The sequence below is a fragment of the Cyprinus carpio genome, chromosome A18, assembly GCF_018340385.1.
Source record: "Cyprinus carpio isolate SPL01 chromosome A18, ASM1834038v1, whole genome shotgun sequence".
Classification (NCBI taxonomy): domain Eukaryota; kingdom Metazoa; phylum Chordata; class Actinopteri; order Cypriniformes; family Cyprinidae; genus Cyprinus; species Cyprinus carpio.
The window spans coordinates 27,800,789-27,823,129 of NC_056589.1; the positions used below are offsets into that span (position 1 = coordinate 27,800,789).

General features: G+C 34.8%; 1 protein-coding gene across 1 annotated transcript; it reads right to left on the reverse strand.

Moving 5' to 3' along the window:
- Positions 1-6,113: 6,113 nt before the first annotated feature.
- Positions 6,114-20,370, reverse strand: LOC122148622 (protein FAM168A-like). Its single transcript, XM_042775721.1, is given in 8 exon segments — positions 6,114-10,220; positions 10,353-10,483; positions 11,636-11,810; positions 12,069-12,211; positions 13,746-13,871; positions 17,430-17,510; positions 20,274-20,298; positions 20,300-20,370. Coding segments are annotated over 7 exon segments (708 nt in total). The 5' UTR covers positions 20,345-20,370; the 3' UTR covers positions 6,114-10,220; positions 10,353-10,370.
- Positions 20,371-22,341: the final 1,971 nt, after the last annotated feature.

Sequence of the window (22,341 nt, forward strand, 5' to 3'; positions counted from 1 at the left end):
CCCGCCCCCGTCTCATTAATATTAATCACGGGACGTTACATGAAGTCTGATTGGCTGAAAGACTTTGATAAGCGCTACAAATTCTTATTCTTATTTTATGTGTAGATTTCTGTAGATAAATGTATTCATACTATATATAGTCTACAGCACATTAAGGCACATTATGTAGCTATTTAGTATATCATAGAAAGTTCGTGGACAACATATTGAGAAACGTCATGAGACCTGTATTGTCTAAAACAAATTTCCCGTAAAGGGATAAATAAAGTAAAGTGAAAGATAATAGTTCAAATTGCCCCCGAGTTAAAACGGCTCCAACACACCGTGTTTCAATGAAGTGAGCATTTTCTACCATCAACAAACGACTGTCAATCAACAGAGTTTTCTTTTGTACAAGACTTTGGCCTGCAGGCAGTTGGCTGCTGTTTACACCGAGAAAGGTTTCACCAAATTTTCCCAGCTGTTCTGCAGCTGACTAATTTTAAATGGCTTTACAGGTACAAACTGATTTTATGTGATCCATGCAAACCGCTCATGTTTTTGTTCATCTGTAATGGTGAAGAACAAGTAAAAGCAGGAATGAGAAAACCTGGGTGAAATCTAACACTCAGAATACTCAGAGATGTCCCTAAACCAACACTAAAATTGAGCAATTACATTAAGTTGTAGGATAAATAGTCAACCTTGATAGTCACATGATTTCTGAATCAAAACAAACTGGTCATTTCTAAGAAAGACCGAAAAACATTCTAGTGTTTATGAAATGTTTCCCTATCATTTCCAGTGAACTGGAGCACATACAGTATTCAACAGATGCTGGGTCACAGTGTCAATTTTATTTAGGCTTATGGGTCCAGTAATGTTCAGTTTAACAGGAAGAGGTTTTGAATACGTGCAGATTCAAGTGAATCAGTTCAACAAAACACAATAAACACATTTTTACAATTTTTTTTTTAAAATTTAAATCGTCTTTAAGAAAGTAAACTTCACAGTAAAGTTGCTGGTAACAAAACCAAACCTCAGTGATAAAAAATGTTGTGCTTATATTTATTTCTTTTAGCAACAGACATGAAATATGATTTATTCCAAATAACATATCATAAATTTGTAAACAAGCTGAGAGAGAAAAACATCCTTGTGTCAGCATGAGGGTCTTCTGTGATTGGCTTTGATTCAGGTTGCAGACCTGAGATATGCATCTGACATGCAGGATTCTGAAATATAATAGCTGGTGTGTAGTACACTTACCTGCCTACGTTACACTCTTAAAAGTTTCAGTAGGGTGTTTTCACAGTGAAGTCATAGAAGAACCATTTTTGGTTCCCCAAAGAACTTTTCAGTGGACAGCTCTGAAGAACAATTTTGTAGCACATTAGCTCAAAAGGGAAAAGTATATAAATAATTACAATGAATTATAATTAATTACAATTATTCACCTCAGCTGCCAGTAGTAACTAGAATTAATATTACAATCAACTAATCTGTTCGTCCAGCGAACATTCAGTATAATTTCATATCAACTCTAAGAAAGGATATTTTTGTGGCCACAGATAATAACTTTCTTACAGTAACGCATTAGATCGCATCGTAAAAGTGACACTATATACAAGCGATGACAGAGCCAGAAACCCATGTAATTTGTGCACAAGAGTTTTATTAACTAAACACAAACACATAACTAATATAGGCAAGCAAACACCCACTCATTCATGGGGAGGTTGGAAGTGGATGACTGAAACTATTAGAGAAACCAGAGAATGCAGTTATGGAAAATGAGTCAGTTAACCACCTGAGGGAAACTATCAGCGCCATTTTATAACCGGGTCAACAGCTTATCCTAAACCTCTGTTTCCTTTAGTTACATGTACGATACTTGCATTGCCTTGGCCTTGAATGAGCATCCGGATGCAGTCTCGGATGAAAGTCTTGATGGTTTGGAGGTTCGGTGGTGTAGGAGTTGCGATCACGTTCTTCTGGGTTTAAAGAGTGATGAACTCCAAAAATATGTTTTTTTCCGACTCTGTGGTGGTTGGGAGAGTTTTCTCCAAGATGGAAGGTGAAGAAGAGCTAAGAGAGACATCAGCTGAGATCCAAGGATCGTTGGTGAATGTGAAGACAAGGCCGAAGCCTGGCGCAGAAGAGTTCTAGCTCACATCCTCATCTTCTCAGAATCTAACAGAACCACTGACTGAAAATGGGTCACTGATTTGAAGGCTTTCTCTTCTATCAAGGTCACACCTCTGGGGGATCAAAGAGCCAATGATGTCTTGAACTTTTGGAGGGAAAGTTTACGACTCTTTTTCTCTAGCATGGTGTTTTGCATATGAAACTCGATTGGGTGTTCAAGAGAAGAATCTTCAAGATTCTTATAATACTAATTGTTGCATCAATATATAATATAAACTCTCATTTAGATCATGAAAATATGAACTCATAGATACCAACAGTGATGGGGAAAGTTACTTTTAAAAGTAATGCATTACAATATTGCTTTACTTCCTATAGAAGTAACTAATTACATTACTTAGTTACTTTTTATGGAAAGTAATGCGTTCCGTTACTTTTGCGTTACTTTTTAAATATGAGCAGGGCTTGATTGTTTAAGAAGTTCCATTTATAGCAAATGTAAAAGCCAAAAAGTGTAATGAATAAACCTCAGGCTGGAGGAAAAGTAAATTCATGTTTGTACAGTAGAACACAGGAGAAGAAGGTTCAACACTCTTCAACAATAAAAAAAAACAAACAAAAACAATGAAGCAAAATTGTTAGTTTATCCAAAGTCATTTTTGCTTATTAGTATGATTGAACTGGATCATCAAAGGTCAGCAGCAAAGACATTAGTTAATAAAATGGGATTAGATACATGTGTGTTATTTAACATATTTAATTATTGCAGGTTTGCGTCATATTCTGAGTTTAAGTTTTAAATCATTTGGATGAATACTAAATGTTTTTTTTTTTTTTTTTTTTGTGAGAGGGATGAATAAATGCACATTCACATTTAGTCTAGAACTACATCATGTTTGATTGATTTTGATTGATTGATGATTTCTCCCAAAATGGGGACAGGAGACTTGTCAGTCAAATGGGAAAACAAAGTAACTGGTATTTTTTTTTTTTTGAAAAGTAACTCAGATATTTTCTTGTAAATTAAAAAGTAATGCGTTACTTTACTAGTTACTTGAAAAAAGTAATCTGATTACGTAACTCACGTTACTTGTAATGCGTCACCCCCAACACTGGATACCAAACATGGTACAGGTGAGGTTATATTAACTAGTGATCTATAAGCATGCACAGTACACAAAACCATATACAAGGAGGTAGTAATCATACACTATGACCTGGGGATATGCATCATAGAAAAATTTGTCTATGAATTAATGTAAGAAGTCATTTCATATAGCAGTGTGTGTTTGTTTGGGAGAATTAAGTAGGAGGGAAGATTCTCTCTACATTCTTTTAGGTGGTAAAGTTTATCTGATCTTGGCTCAGGTGTCCTGGTTGCCATGGTAACCAGGGGCCTGGACATCATTCACAGACATATAGGCACCGAGACTGTTGTGTGAGGGGGTTTGTGAAAGATTGTTAATCTAATAAATAATTGATTTTTTAAATCTAATGAACAATTGTGTGTCTGATTGGTCCAAATGCTACAATTTAATAATCTAAAGAACCATTTTCGGATACACGCTCTAAATATTTGTTCTTTATTGACATTAAGGTTCCATGAAAAACATTTAAAATCAACGGGATCCATTCCACAATTAGCAACCTACATTTTACATCGAGTTAAAGACATGCCCATAATTATTGGTGATTACACCATTATCTCCTTTATTTTGTATAGGTGAATCCAAATCTGGGCTCATTTTAATTTCTTTTCTTTTCCTTGTTTGACCACGTTTGTCACAGTAGTGAGTAAGGAAAACAAATGAATGGGTAATGGATTGAAAAACGCATCACATCGCCCACGTAGAACTTGTATGAACATGTGCATTTATGGCTAATGTTCCAGTCATGTTGAGTGGGATGCAGAAGTTCAGGTTCTTCAAGACATCAGACTTGATTATGCGCCTGTTAAGATCTACCAGACATTTTCATAGAAGCAAGGCTTGATTATGGACCCTGAGGCTCCTGAACTGCCTCTGAAACCTCAGTCTGTGTGGTCTGAGACCTCCAAAGGAAGCATAAACATGAAAATTGTTGAAACCGTCTCTATCTGATCTCCGGTGTCGGGACTGACTTGTTGATCCCCGGCTGACGACAGAGACCCCAGCAGAATGCTTGTATGATTCTGCACACATGTACTAATGCTAATTAATTAGGTAAATTGGATTGTGGAGAGCATGCAGCTGGGATGACTGGGGCGATTAGGGCAGGAAATGGACACATGCAACACAAATGACCATTACATCCTTTATAAATTTACCCAGAAATGACCTCTAAAAGTGTTTTTTGGGACAGATTCAATAGCCTACTAAAACTTCACTGGAAAACAACTACCAGGGAAAATAAACAGAGTATTCATGAGAGGGCAATTATAATGTGCTATATTTGTTTCAACACAAGTAATATTGATGATTTAATATTCTTAATAAAAATATTATTCAATAAAAATAGTATACATGATAATTTTTTTTTTTTTAGATAATTCCCTTATGCTATCTAAAATTCTCCTGCATTTAAATTTAAACTTCCATATCTTTTCCTTTCGAAACTGCTGGTTAAAAGTTAATAAGAATGACAGATGTCAACCCAGTCACTGGCAAATACTAAACAAATACTAAACACTCTATTTCTTAGTAGCTGTGAAGTCGACCAACTGTGACACTATAGTTACAAATTTTTTTTTTTTTTTTTTTAAATGCACTGAAGCATTAACTTGGTTTGCAGACAGATCTTGACATATCAGCTCTTTATTATAAAATAGATAACAATGTTGCTTTTAACATACAATATTCCTGACAGTTAAGAATTATGACTGAATAAAGATTTAAAAAAAAAAAAACATTAAGCACAAAGAAAGCAATATTATTAATTTGAGGTTTAATCTTATTTGAGATACAATGGGAAACCATTTCCCCAAACTTACTATCAATCTGAAAGTTCGTATTAAATTCTGTATTATGATCCTGTCTTTCTCAATGTGAATAAGTAATGGCACTATTACTTTTAAGCATGCGTAAATGTTTCTTAAAAGGTTGCAGGTATATTTGTAGTAGTCTGTGAAATATGAACTGCAGATGTTACATCTGCTCCTGGTCTCTGCTGCCACTGAAGATCTTTGGGAATGTAGGAGACATGATTCTACTCGTGCTGGAACGAGTATATCCACTGTTTCCAAATGCAGAAGAAAAATGACCTGCTGACACTTGAACAGCTTGAAGAGATTTATTCACATTTCAGGGTTTGTTGCAAAATTTGTTAAAACAATGACTGGTGTCTGAGTAAAGTAAAGCAAAATGATTAAATATTTAAGAATTATTCAAGTTATTTTTGTTGGCAGCAGCTCTTTAGCTGTTTTGACTAATGGCTCCATCCAAATCATTTTACAAGTCATTCAAAACTGGTTTGCTGGTCTAAGCTGCTTGAAAACAGTTGTGTACTTTTTTTTTTCATCCAGTATTCTTTGTTGAACAGAAAATTGTGATATGCTACTAAGAACCGCATTTATCTGAAATAGAAAGCTTTTGTAACATTATATGCTACTGTTCAAAAGTTTGGGGTCAGTAAGATTTTTTCAATTTAAAGAAATTAATACTTTAAGGATGCATGCATAAAATTGATCTAAAGTGATAGTACTTTATAATGTTACAAAAGATTTCTATTTCAGCCAAATGATTTTACACACGTGTATGTAATATATATGTTGGATATTGGGACAGTTTGGGGAAGTTTTTGCCATTAAGATGACTGGGAAATATGTCTCAATGAACCTGATTTCACCATATCTACATTATTAATGCAACTGAAAATAAAAAATAACAATAGCAAATATAATATTTAAGCATATAATAATAATAATAATAATAATAATAATAATAATAACTCAGGCATCCATCATCAGTATTATACATTTGAATGTGTGCTAGGGGAAGAAAAAAAAACAATTGTTTTTTTGGAAAGATTTTAATAGTTATTGAATGTTCTACATCTTACAGTAAATATTATACAATTACAAACTTGGCTTAATTATATCACAGAGATCACTAACTGATCTTCAAAAACAAAACAAAACAATAAAAAACCCAAAATAATAAAAACAGTTTTACACTTCATTTCACAAGCCTGATGTGGGTCTCCTTGCTCAACTGGGTTGAATGGCACGGTCTGGACCGCACTGGAGTAAACGCGCTCGGACCTGCCACAGCCTTGCAGGAATGAGATCTTGATGCTGCCAGAACCACGCAGTAGTGCGTAATACATACTATGGGGCAAGGGCTCTTTAACACTCACTGAAGGGAGATAAATTCTGGAAGACTTTCCCCTTTTTGATTTACATTTAGAATGTAAACAATGAAGTCTTATTCTCCACACGGGTCAAACACAAATAGCTGTTTTCCTAAACATTAGCGTGAAATAGCAACCTCTCGTTTGTTTGTGTTTAAGCCAACGGTACATAGCACAGGTTTTCAGCAAGAGCGTGAAACCAGTGCCACAATTACTTAAGAAATACCTTAACATACTGGTGAGGTGACACTGACTTCACTAGAGCTAATAACCCGTTGCATGCATCACGGGCGCTAGTAAACAATCCTTTGATCGATGCCCTGAAACCAAAGAACAGAACAGTGCATGGGTTTGCAATATCAACATCAAAACGATCCAAACAGAAAAAAAAAAAAAAAAAAAAAAAAACAACAGGAAACCGAAGCGTCTTCCACATCACAACCGAGCCAAAAACCACCCCCCAGAAAAGACCACCTGATTTCACACAGAAAACGGATCAATTTATTTTAGAATGGGAGAAATACAGCAAAAACCCTCACTGGAATAATTTGTGGTGAGCGATTCTTGATATTGGAAAAATACAACTGTTCAGGATTAAAGGAATAATTCATCCAAAAATGAAAGTGCAGTTATCATTTTGACTTCTTTTCTTCCTTCAGTGGAACATAAAACCAGATGTTTTTGCACAGCATTTCATTTTTGGATGATCTGTCCCTTTAAATTCATGAAGACCCTGCATTAAAACGTTGTACATCATCTTCGCTCCTATCTAATTTTCACAAAAAGCTGAGTAAAAGTTTGCCACTATTTGAATCGCAGCTTCAGATCGCTGAACTCGGTCCTCCTTGTCATTAGGACTAAAAGTAGAAGAGAAAGACAGATTGGGGAGATGCATGTAGAGGAAGAGGAAACCCTTTGAAGACTTGTGCTCTGAAATGCCTCGACCACATGGACTGTATCACTCCACCCCAGATCAACTATAAAGATCTCCTATTTAAGAAAAATGAACATCAATCATTAATTAAAACTTTAAATAACACTTACGTAAAAAGCGCCTAAATTACATGTCAGAGTGGATGGTAACGTCCTCTTTTTGGATTTAAAACCCTTTATTCATTTTGCAGTGTAAAAGGTCACTCTAGTCCTAGAGTTTAGAGGTCTGACGGCGGTCTGCTTGCGTTTCAGATGAGTTTCATATGTCGACTACAGTGATTAATTGCATCAATCAAGCCTTGTGATGCAAACTTATGCAAAGACACAGAAAATATAGTTCACTGCTTGATATAATACTGTATAAGACCAGAAAAGGAAAGAGTAGGGCAGGAAAATGACATCATATGTCATCAAAACAGAGACAGAGTATGTGAACATGCTGTGAATTATGCAATTTCATCCAATAATTAACCAACGAGCCGGTTTGACTCAATTACATTACTTATTGATGACATCACATGAAAAAAATTCAACTGTTACACAAATATTACATACACTAAAGGTCTTTTGACTCGCTTTACTTGCTTTTGCCAAACAAATGTGCTCTTACTAAAGGAAAATGATTATACTGCAGTGAAGTAAAAAAAAATTATATATTTTGCATAAAGAAAATGAAGCCTATTTGAGATTTCTTAATTCTTATAAATTTTTTTCTATTATTATTTTCATGACAATTTCCTTTTGAAATTTAGATATATTATGCACGCATCATGGTGATATTTGTTGACTGCCTTTGTTGAAGTAAAAGAAAAATAATTACAATATTTTAGAAATTCAAAGAATCACCACCACTATTTAGAATAGTACAAATCATAAACAATAAAAATAATAATAAAAAAAAACTACAGGATGTATTACATTAATAACAATATGTAGCTTAATCTGAAAATAAAGGAATAAAGCAAAAAAAAGGCTTCACTTAATTTAGGCAATTATGTATGTATATATATATATATATATATATATATATATATATATATATATATATATATTCCCCATGAGATTCAGTCACTCTGCGCCCTCACTCTCTCCCTTTACTTTAACGAAAAATACCAAAAGGTATGTGCTGTAATGTTAATGTTTTATTAAAAGCAATCCATAAGCTGCTATTCAACATGATGCAACCATGCTTTGCAAGGGCATAGTTTCCATCTGATTACACTATACTGCATTCACCCGCATGACACATGCATTACTAGACGCTATGACTTTCACATAAGATCAGACAATCGCTTCTTCCCACTTTTGAGTGTACTATATATCGAAATAGTGGTTGCTTAGCCAACAAAACAACAAAAAGAGTGATATTGTTCTGTACTGACAATAATATTACTTCCAGAGACATTACCAAGACTAATGGTTTGCAGAGTAAATGCTTGATTTTCTTAATTACATCATTAAATATGAGAGTGTACCGTATAATTGGTTATTAAGTTATGTCTATTTGTCAATGTGCAATGCTTCAGTATGATAACATTTCATAGAATACTTGATATGTCACTTCTGAGTACACTATTCATGGATACAGGCGAGGCCTCGGGAAATCAAAATTCTCTCTTTATCTCTCTCTAAAAATGCTGTAAATTACAATTAAAAGCCATTCAAGCAGGCCGTTCGTATTATTGCATTGAACAACTCCGTTTCTACGCCTAAAATCTGTGCAACTACAGGCCTAAAGGCCCAAGGATTCACAGAGGACCAGGGGTTAGACCCACTCTCGAGCCGGAGCTGATTGGAAATGAATGCCGGAACGACGTCCCTCCCTTGTTTCAATCTTTTTTTTTTTGCTTTTAGTGCTACCATAAAGTCCCTTTGAATCGGATCCAATCCTAATCATTCCGTCAGAGTAGCGTCCGTCATGTCTGGCCTCAAAGTTGGCACACGTTTCGATCGGGTTCGATATCAGCGGGATCGACATCGCACCCAGAGGCTCCAGCTAAGTGCCACTGATAGATTTTTTTCCTCAATATTCACTGTGAGCGCATGCGCGCACACTTATATAAATCAAATATACACGTTATAGTTTGGAAGCTTACGCTATCCTGACACATAAGCTAATAAAGTAACCAGCTCACTCAAAAGTTCTCTATTTAGTGAATAACTAAGCTTACTGTATGTACTCGATATCCTAATGAAGGTTAAACCACGTTTGCACTGCCCTACTAATGATATATTCCTTACAAATCTACATGAACAGCTACAAGCTGGAAGACACCCTTGTTATCGATGACAGAACGAAATGAGGGAGAATTGAGTTTAAAATGAAAGTAAATGATTCCCAAGCGCTTCGGGAAGGCTGAAATGAAACTCCGCTGTAAATAAATAAAACGAAATAAAAAAGGAACACTGTGCAGATATCTAAAGGTTATAAAATTTGGCAGCGTAAGTGGATGATTATGATCCGAGTGGTGCTGATATTGCGTCGGTACATTCCTACACACACATCAGCGTTTATACTGAACACAAAGACAGATCGTGATTGGTCGAAATCATTCTGGAGTTCTTATAGAAGTAACTATGGAACAATGAAGAAATTAAAATAACCTAATGCAAGAACATCATCCCAAAAAAATGAGAATAAAAAAAAATAAAAAAAATAAAAATTAAATAAAAAGATAAAAAAGCAGCTTTTACAAAAACACGTAAGAATGCATAAAGTGACCCTTGCACTTTTTTTTCTCTTTTGTTCTTGCAAACAGACGTGGCGCCTCACTGTTGAGCACAGAGCGCCGATGTAAGACTTGAGTAGTTGCATACAATGTTTGACTCCAGATCTGTGAGTGAGAGAGAGAGAGAGAGAGAGAGAGAGAGAGAGAGAGAGAGAGAGAGGAAAACGAGAAGTCGGCGATTGCTCTGCACTGGGTGGGTGGAGCAAAGATGAATGAGTCATGTGGGCGGGGTCTCACATGATTGGCAGGTGAGCTCTACCAGTGAGGTGGCACGTAGCTGTACCCAGGTGTTCCTTGGGGTCGGTATGTTGGCACGGTGACGGGGTGTGCTCCAATCTGAGTGTGCTGAGGGGTGGTCAGCAGTGTTCCTTTTGGGAGAGATTGAAAAGTAATTTTTTAAATCAAAATGATTTAATTACACTATTACACAAAACACATTAAGTCCTGGAACCAATAAGAACAATAGTGTGCTGCCTTGCTGCTGCTGAGTCTATAGATCCCAGTCGATGTCATTTTAAATAAATCTAATAAATAAATGTAAAAAAGTATTTTATTAATATATTTTATTAATTTTTTTTAAATAACTTTTCTAAATTATAAATGTTTTATTTTTAATAAAATATTAATTTAATTAAAAATGAAACTTCAAATTTTTTAATATATAATTAAAATGCCATTTCTATAATTTCTAATAAAATTTTCAAGGATTTCTTTTATTTTAAATATGTATTTATATTTAACCAAAAAAATACACACACACACACACACACACACACACACACACACACACACACACACACACACACACACACACACACACACACACAAAAAAAAGTATATATAGTGTTTTATTCTAATTTATCACTTGTAATAAATCTAATTAATAAATTAAAAACATTTATTATATAAATGTTGCATTAATTTAATATATTTTTCATTATAAAATTCCCCCCAAAATTTAGAAATATATAATAAAAAATATATATTTAAACATAGACATATATTTATGTTTAATAAAAAATACACCTTAATGCTGAACTAAAACAAAAAGTTTTAAAAGCGATATTGCAGTAGTTGAAACTAGCATTGAAATAAATCTAGTTAATAAACTAAAAATTTATTAAAAACATTGATTATATAAATTGTAAAACGTAATATATTTTTATAATAAAAACTTATTTTTATTTTAAAACATCTATATACCTAATATACCCATTGATGAAGTAGGAAAGTAGTAGCTGTATTTTTAATACACATTCAAGTACATATTAATTTAAATTAAATTTATGCATTTAGCAGACGCTTTTATCCAAAGTGACTTACAGTGTATTCAGGCTATCAATTTTTACCTATCATGTGTTCCCGGGGAATCGAACCCCCAACCTTGCACTTGTTAACGCAATGCTCTACCACTTGAGCTACAGAAGCACAGCCTCTATCCCCCTCCACAAATGATAATTAAAAATTTTTAAATATAATTTCTTAGCTTCAATAATATGAAATTTTTTTGAGTATCTCACCAGCAGACATGGCCATCGTTGTCCCGGCCACCATGCCCATGGCCATACCGTTGGAGCGGGGTGCGGGTACAGGAGCGGGGTAGATGGCGGAGGGGATGCTGTTGGGCTGGACCACGGTGGTGTGGTGGATGACATGAGGCTGGGCGGCGTACACTGGCTGTGTGTAATAAGCACCCTGAGAACAAGATCAACTCAAATTACAAAAGACCGGTGACGGGAGCTGAAAGGCTGTACGGTCAAATCCTGTAAGGGATGATTCACTGTATTGTGATGGTGGGTGTTATGGGAACAAATCCCAATAGTCCTGGATATGAGGCAAATAAAGGGTCAAGTCAAGTTGGATTTCTCTCTTTGTCAAAACATAACAAAGCATTTTGCTAATCATGGATTGTGGTGTAATTCCAGCTGGTTACAGGTTATAATTAGATTTTACCTGAGCATAGAGGTTCTGCTGGGGATAGGCACTTCTTATGGGGTACATGGCCGTCTGGTAGGGGTTGGGAGATGGGGAATAGGGCGGAGGAGCTCCATTGTTCTGAGTAGGGGGCACTTTATAAGGTGTTCCTGCAGTATATCCTGAAACAGAGAATGAGACAGAGAAAGACAGCGTTAGGTCAAGCAGGCGTCTGCCACAAAACAATCGAATAAACACTATTTATGTCTAAAAAAATATTAATTTACACTCGTCTATGTCTCTGGTTGGATTTCCAAAACCTCCATATCGCCACCTTCTGGTGAGCAACAGTAAAGCACACTAGAGTTGTAAGGATGGAGTGTGCTGTACAAAAGTGTGCCTAACTAAACTAAAGCACATATGAAGTGCACACATTCACACTTCCTCTTTTTCTACACACACTGTCTGTTAGGCTTTTATTGTTGACAGCAAAGTGGAAAAAAATGCACAAGAATGTGACTTCAGCTGCACAAATGGGAAGAATACATGGCTTGAGGCGTTATTAGTTATACAACACACCGACAGATTCCCTTCATACTAAAGACACACTGTCAGTCATTTCTACACTGACCATGACCACTGATGCAACACGCCGGACTCAAGCCTTTCAATCTGTCTAATACAACCCCACAACACTCATTTAACATTGCAGTCTCAGAATGAAACCTTAGATCTCAGACAGTATGATACTACCTGTCACAAACCCTAGTGAACTGCCTACATAGACAGCATTTTAAGACATCACAAAAGAAACACAAAAGAATGCATTTGTTTCATTTCAGAGTTAATTAAATCCAAAAAAAAAAAAAAAAAAAAAAAAATTGTACTATACTTCAACTTATTTCATTTCAGCTAGTTCATGTTCATTTAGCTGATGTATTACAATAACCAAAACTGAAATAAAATTAATAAAGACATAAAAAACTAATAAATATGAAAAAAACCACACAACGAAATTACTAAAATTGTAAATAATAAAAAAAAAAAAATCTGTATCTTAATGATTTGCACTTTTGGCATAAATTAGTATAGCATTTATCTTTTGCAGTAAGTATGCAATGTGAAAATAAAATCATCCATTATAATAATAAATCAAAATAAATATAAAATAAGCTTGTTAATTAATAGGGATAATACTTCAAAATAAAATTTTATTTCATTATTTTTAAATTATAAATATTAAACAAATCATTATAAAAATATATTACAGATATACAATAATTCTATTGAACTATAAAATAAAATTAGTATTAAAATTATTAGTACTATTGTTATTATTATACAAAATAATAATAAACACAGCATTTTTTTCGCATCTCTGACCAAATATATATATATATATGTATAAAATCAAAAAATCCTTTCATTTGACTTAGGATACTGCCTTAGAAGGTAGTTGCCTATGTAAGCAGCTCACTGGGTTTTGGAACAGAACTTGTTGTAAAGTGTGTTTACACAGCATGCGTGAAAGTCTTTATGTGATCAAATCCTGCAGGGCCAAAAGTGTGTGTGTGTGTGTGCACACACTCGGGGGAAACAGAACAATGAGGGCAAGTGTTCTTTCTTTGCAGTGCGGGGAAAGGGTGTGTGTTTGTGTGTTATAGAGTCACAGGGGAACACACAGCAGTTACAGTAGAGTATAGTAATGATATTTACTGAATGCTGTAGATGAGGCCTGGTACTGCCTGCTCTCTGAACCAGCGTCCATGGCCAGGTCATAGGAGCCTTCTGCGGGCCCCGGAGCAGATGCCGTCTGGGGCCAGGCCTGCTTCACCAGCAGCACTGTCCCAAACAAACACAACAACACAAAAAGGGTTACTGACATGCGTCACTATTGTGTGGCCAAATCTTAATCTCCAAAATCTGCCTGACTGCCTGTCCTCCACTCACAGTCCATCAGTAAACCTGCATTAACATAAACACCAAAAGTAGGGTTCCAGAAGTAAAAATACTATTCAATTAAAAGACCGATCTACCATAGCAACCATTGATTTCAACACTACCCACAATCCTGAAGCAAGCAGATGCTGAATTAAGCATGGACATTTTTGCAGGGCAGGTTAGTGAAACTAAAACTACCAACCTGGCCAATTTACCTAATATGGGATGTGGCATTGTGTAAAAGACAATAATAAACTAAATGCTCTTTATGCTACAATTTGATATTCTTCTCTTATGGCAATAAAGAAAGATTGTAGTTCAAGCAGTAACGCACATTCAACTTTTCAAAAATAACGATTTTTCTATTCAAAAAAGAAAACACAAAAAATGACAACATTCACAAAGATTTTTCTATTCAAAAAGAAAAGATGGTTCAATTCCTCCCAAAAAACTGAACATCACTGAATATCAATAAATCACACTATGGTTCAAAATCAAAACATTATCATACTGGTTACTGAATGCTATGGAATATGCACCGTACACTGCCTAAATATATATTAAAAAAAATATATAAAACAATAAGCATTATTCCACTAATATTTTAAATGGCAATATACTAGATTGTTGTCACATGACCTAATCACTTTATTTTCTATCCTTAGTTCAATTTTGTATTAAATGTGTCAACATCTGGCAGTGCAAAAAGATTTAAAAATTCGGATATCAGAATGATGGATTACAACTGGATTGGAAAGCTTGCATACAATACAGTATATAATATATTGCATCTTTAATTCAGCACGTGGATCTAGTTATATCCTCACAGAAAGGTTAATTTGCACTTATTCCAATTTTATGTAAAATGTCTTACTTATTGGTAGTTTAAATCAACAAAGGGACATGTTAAAAATAATCTATGGTTCATAATGGTTCATTTTGTCACCCTAGAAATGGAAGATTAAATGTGTGATATTGCATGGAGCGTGCTACAAACCATCTACTGCACATTTTGGCAAATGTAGTAATCTTTACATGTGGAGTTTATGCTGTTATGCTACATATACTGCAAAGAAAGTCTTAGAAATATGGTAGAATGCTAACTCATATGACTTTATGAGTTGGCATAGAGGTTAAAGATCTAAGCAAAGTTCACTGTAGGCTGAAATCCCTCAAAGGGAGATCATGAACTATTGGCCGTAAGATAGCCACGCAACCCGGATTACTCCAGGAGGACTGACTCTGTAATAAGATTGCAGGAAGTTACGTCAGATAAACGCATCAGCAAAGTGATTAAAAGGTATTTCATTGTAAGCCTTCCTTCCTTCCCAATGCAGCAATCCTGGCAAAGCCACAAGGGGGCGAATGTGTGAACTCGTGCAATGTTTCCCCAAATACAAGAGAGCACAGAGAGACCGAGAGAGAGAGAGAGAGAGAGAGAGAGAGAGAGAATCACAATGGCATGGGGCTCTGCCGCATAGACGCTGCGCACATGATTTTACCGCAGCATTACAGCTCTGCGCAGGCCTTTATATCTGATTCAGATATCTATTATGATAACCACGCTACTTAAACAAATGATTAAATTATGATACTGTAGGAAGTATGGTCTAAAAGATCCATACATTTAATAGATAATAGAGGTCGACCTCTAGCAGATTTTGCCTATACTGATAACTAAAAGGGCAAAATAGAGCTGATAAACAATTATAGTTAGGAAAGTTTTTAAAATCAACAACGTGTGAAAACCTTTCACTTAATGTAAAGCTGGCACTAAAACATTACTGGAAAATTAACATTGACTTATAACCATGAGAATATTTTGTAATTATTAAAATAAATTAAAATAAATACAAATAGCTAAGCTTCATTACCACTGACGTTTTTATTATTCTTTATTTTATTGTCATGTGAAATATATAAATAATGTACTATTAGTGGAGAGAGAAAATAAAAATGGACATAAATAAAATCAATAATAAAAATAATGAATTTTGTCAATAGGATAACTAAAATCAGGCAGATAACAGATTAATTGCTAATAGTTTTTAAAATCAGTAATATGAATGGAAATGCTCCAGTTTTTGTAAAAACATGCTAAACTCAGAAGATAAACATTATGACTAAACCATCAGCAAATTTTGTAATTATCAAAATAAATCACTACTTATATATTTTATATATATAAATTTTCCTGCTTTTTGTATATATAAATTTGCTCTCCTATGCTCTTTATCATTTAGTTGCATTTTATTCTTTGTATTTAGCATTTAGTAACCACTTTTTGTAATATGTATTTTAAATGGTATTTTTAATCATAAATAAAAAAGATCTTGTAGAAATCTTTGAGCTCCAAATGCATGTAATGGAGATACTGGGTGGAAAACAAAGAAACGTATTGAGAAAGTGTATCAGATTGTGTAAATAAAGTGCTGTTCAACCAAAAGCATAATTTACTTATATCTAAGATCACATCCAAACAAGCCAGAAACTAGACCAAACATAAAAATATGAATGAGCATTTATATATATATATATATATATATATATATATATATATATATATATATATATATATATATATATATATATATATATATATATATATATATATATATAAACCTGATTCCACCAGCAAAATGTCAACTGGATCTCTGATCTAAGACAGTCTGTACAAGCATCTGAAAATGGCAGGTGGCATGTCATAACATTACAGACAGAAATTATACAAGCATCTGTTCAGGATGGCACTGATCACACCACAGACCTCACAAACCAATCCACTAGTGCACCATTTACATCCTGATCCAAAAATGTCTACTTACAGCACAAATCCGGTAGAATTTTTTTAACAAAACAGTGTTAATGGCCATGCTAAAAGTTGAGTCACCGCTGGCTCAAACAAGCCTGTTAACACAATACTAATGGGAAATGATCTGCATTAAAGTCAACCTTCTTCACATGACTCATCCTCACTGTGTCCTGGTTTCTCTCCAGACTCAATTTCACACTCAAATGAAGCTGATTTACACCTGAAAAACTTCAAAATATAATTTGCATACATCACTCTAGATTCAAGACACAAATAGATGTATGTCCTAAAATCATTTCAGGAAGAAGCTCATAAAGAAACAAAGCAGTGGCTTTATGAGTTACACTGTTACACGAATACAAATGAAGCCATTTTTCGAACCCTTATGAAGATGTTGTATGTATGTCACTAGCTGGAAGCAGCACTACAGTATAGAACAGTGATACACTGTTTAACTGTTCAGTCACAGGCCAGCATCATCAAAACGAGGCTATAGACAGTGTAATGCATTACTGCGTTTGTGAATGCTGCATGTGTTTGATTGTTGTTAATGGATCACTGAAGTGTGTAAATGTGTTTTTTACTAATGTAAGTGTGTAATACTCCATATACACTGGACAGCGTTGAGAAAGCATGTGTGTACACACCTGGTGGGTATCCCGGGCTACCTGTCTGATAAAGGTTGGCTGTGTAGGTCGGGGCAGTCGTAGGGTAAACTCCTGGATAACCTGTAAACCGTGCAAAGAGACAGCAGTTGAGAAATGACACTAAAACTTGTTGAAAATCAACATGAAATCAAAACAAGCTATTTTTTGAATGATGTAGTGGCCATTTTTAATGACTGAATTGTACTGGCTAATAAAGTAATGTTTATGCAAGATAAACAATTTTCCTCAATAAATCGAGTAAATATTGTGCATATATGTAATTTTTACTGATATTAAATTATGTATACAACCGTTCAAAAGTTTGCACTTATGCTCATCAAAACTGCATATATTTGATTAAAAATGCAGTAAAAACAAAAAATATTGTAAAATATCATTACAATTTTTAAAAGACCAGTTTTATATTTGAAAGTATATTTTATTCCTGTGATATGAAGCTGAATTTTCAGCATCATTACTCCAGTCTTCAGTGTCACATGATCTTCAGAAATCATTCTAATATGCTGATTTGCTGCTCAAGAAACATTTCTGATTATCATGTTGAAAACAGTTGTGCTGCTTCATATTTTGTGGAAACCTTGATTCAGTGTTGAAAACAGTTGTGCTGCTTCATATTTTGTGGAAACCTTGATATTTTTTATTTCAGGATTATTAGTGTATTTAATGTTTTTTTGGATAGATTTAATACATCCTTGATCAATAAAAGTATTAATTTTTTTGAAAAAAAAATTTTATTATATATTATATATTGGACATCTGCCACACTGCTCACTAGATCTCATATTGATGATTTAAAGAGGCGTATTGTTTGAGGACTAATCAAAACCGACTCTACCTTCTTTAATACAAAACATCTGGAGATTTGATCATGTGCATGCATTCGCTGGAAATCAAAACCCATGATCTCGGCACTGCTGATGTTTTTGAGCATACACCAAATTAGACAAATGTTTCAGTCATCAGAACATAAATTTCATGACAGCAAGTGCAGATTCATTTCTGTAAATGAAGAGGCTGTTCATTTTTCCAGACATACTGATGCAAATCACTCTCTGGAACCTGTGCCATCATAAGAAAAGGACAGAGAGAGTCAGAGAGAGCTTGATTGGACAGGATGGGCACAGATGGTCTCCATTATGACTCGTCTGTCTCAATAAGACACAGTCAGATGAGTGTGAAAGCCAGCGCATCGCTCTCATAAAGAACAGCACGAGCTATCAGACGTACAGGGCATCATGGGAAAGAGCATTCAGGTCTGAACAGGTTGATAGACATTGGAGGAAACAGGTTCAGCTCATCTAACGCGAGTCTGTGACATCACATGCTTCTTACGACTGATGATTCTCGCATCCTTTACTCAATCTCATGCCACTTATGTGTATTTATCTGTAAGAAGAGATTCAGGAGAATGCTCAACCCTGGCATTCACCTTCAAATTCACCCTGCCAGAGCATTTCTATCCCACATCTTTTTATAAAAACATGCTATTTGTTGCTGTTATTAAATTACTGTCTCAAATATGAGCAAATATTCAATATATCAAAATGATGAACTTTTGCCACACTGACAATATTATTAAAACTGAACTGAATCATCAACACTGAACTAAATACTAATTGTAGAAATGTGTTACAGCTGAAAAAAATGTTTCGTAATTGATACATTTTGCAACATTAACACTTTATTATGCTTTAAAACAATCTGTAACGCATATGTAAATTTATATTAATAAATGTGACCTGACTATTAGCTTTTTAGAACATTTTAGAAATGAAGCAACCTAAAATGACTGAAATAGCTATTTGCTATTGAAAGTGATTACATTATGATGAAAGATTACAAAGACCAATATTTTATTATCTTTGGAATAACGTGCACTGATGAATCTTTAGTAACAAGAGCAGAAACGTGTGCTAAGAAAGTAAATATGCTGAAATATTCATTCTGTCTTTAAAGCTGAAATTTTTCATTTTTTGACAATCAAATAAATTCAATTAATTAATTCAAGACTACCCTAACTAACTCCCCTCTGATTGCATGAGCACACTTTTTGTAGAGTTTTATAAGAGATCTTAACAATGTCTTAAATTGTACTCAAATTTGTCTCGATACCAAAGTCGATCTATTTCCCAGCAAATTATGTCAAGAAATAATCTACATTCATTATTACAGCTTAACTGAGATACTTTCACTGTACGTCAACAACTGTCACATCTGTCTCTATTTTTATTTCTCCTAAAGAATTTTCTAAAATAAAACTCATACTTAAATCGTACATGAAGAAAACCTCTAAGTAATAACATTTTCCTCTATGTAATGGCAGAAAGGCATTATGAAACAACTGAAAGTGAGGGAGAGAGAGAGAGAGAGAGATTTTGGCATGTAAACAGTCTCTATTGACCCAGAGAATCCCTTCAATAAGAGCACATCAAATATGAGCCCACCGTTGCCATAGCAGCAGACAAACACCTGCCATGAGTGACACAGATGCACACAACACTCACACGGCTCTACATGCATGAACACGAACACACACACACACACACACACACACACACATCCACACACACACACACACTAACAAACACTGAACAGAGGTGAAGTTCGCATTAATGCACACACTGCGGCATTCCTGCTCATCAGACAAACCCTGCCGTCAGTGATGATAAAAACTGCATTTATTGCAGAAATGTCCTCTTATTGCTGAATCATTACATTTTAATGTGAGATCATGAAAACAAACCCTTTTTAGCATGCACTGTTGAATTGTATAGAGTGAGACATGTATTAATAAAACATGTTGTGCTGTCTCTCATCACATACCTGCATATGCCATATTCTTGGGGTTTTCCGTATGGGGTTCCCGGCTGCACTGGACTGTACACCGGGTTCATGGTGGAAGACAGCCTGTTCTTACTGAGAGAGAAAGAGACAGAGAGAGAGAGAGAGACAGCAAATGAGTTAGACCAGTGTTGATTTAACAGGCATAAAGCAAAATTTATGAAAATACACACACACACACACACACACACAAAAAACACACACACACACACACACACACACACACACACACACACACACACAAACACACAAACACGACTCAAAATTTGTAGCCCTACATATTCGCACAAGATGCATCATATTTCCTGTATACCACGAAAGCCCTACACTGGCCATTTTTTACCTGGTTTTGATGAATTATGTAAAAAGCCTGGTTTAACCTCAGAGGCTCAGAGCACATTCAAGATGATTCTGTAAAGCCTCAGTAAAGAAACAGCCTTCATATGTGTTTGACTGCAGCTTTTCACATGATTGGGTTGCATTTGGAGGATAAAACCTTGCGTTTCAATGTAAGTATTAGATTACCATTACAATGTCCATTTACCTGTCTGATGTGATTTACACTACCATTAAAATGTTTTGGGGTCTGTAAAAAAAAAAAAAAAAAAAAATATTTTTTTTTAAAGAAATCTCTTTTGCTCACCAAGGCTGCATTTATTTGATCAAAAATGTAAGAAAATCAGTAATATTCCAAAATATTATTACAATTTAAAACAACTGTTTTCTATTTGAATATATTGTAAAATGTTATTTATTTCTGTGATCAAAGCTGAATTTCCATCATCTCCGCCTCAGTCTTCAGTGTCACATGGGCCTTCAGAAATCATTCTAATATGATGATTTGCTGCTCAAGAAACACTTCTGATTATTATCAATGTTGAAAACATTTCTTCAGGATTCTTTGATCCTTCGTTTGAAGGAACAGCATGCATTGGAAGTGTAATCTTTTGCAAACATTATAAATGTCAATTTTTCTTTGTCATTTTAAAAAATCAATTTAATGCATATTTTGCTGAATAGTATTCATTCCTTTCAAAAGAAAAGTGCAGACTACAAATGGTTGAACAGTAGTGTGACAGTTACTGTTTAATCAGTAATTACATCTGATAATTTTTATTGTTCTACCTACTTCTATACTCTACATCCCTTTAAAATTTTCTGAAAACATATAAATATAAAGTGGTGGCCACTCTACACTTTTACTTATCTCATACACATACAAAGACAGGAGAACGGAGTACACAAGTTATGCGAAAAAACCTTTATCTTCACTGTGCCCTAAAGTTTTAACTTCGGCGAATCCATTAGAGAATTAGCAAATGCAAAGCCACAAACCATGAATTCATTTTCCCATCAAAAATAAGCAATTACAAAAAGTTAGCAATTATTATTTATTATGCAATGTATTAATTATTATTAAAACACAAGTCCTGGAGTGCTAACATCACATTCGGTTTTGCTAATATCCCCTTGCAGGGTCTGAAAAAATCTTGCATGTAAAATGGATATTTACCAAGACTTCAAAAATAATCATCTGAAATAATGTTAATAAAAAAAAATGGTGCTGAACATGAATTTCCATTGTGAGACTGAACTAGTGTCGCGATCTTTATGGCAAACAGTGTGTGTGTGTGTGTGTGTGTGTGTGTTATCTTCTCTTAATGAGATTCTTCTCAGATTCCCTGATCACTCTGATGGAATTATCAAGTCATCAATCAGGGAACGACAGAGAACAGAGAAGAAAAGTGCACAAATAGGGGAGGATCATGCGTCAGAACCTTCTCCTCGCACACTCGGTCCACACACGACGGAAAACGGGAGAAGGCTGCGAGCACAGAGCTGTTGCATGTGTTCAGATGTGCCATGAGTGTGTCACGAGCTCGTGTGGGAGAGAGTGAAATGTCCAGAGGGAATGTGGCGTCATTGGGATTTATGATCTATGATCACACACACTCACAAAACGCCATTATGGAAAGATCAAGAGTCATGACATCCACTAGTGCCAAAGTGCCTTGATGCTGCATGAAACATATCAGAGATTCAAAAAGAA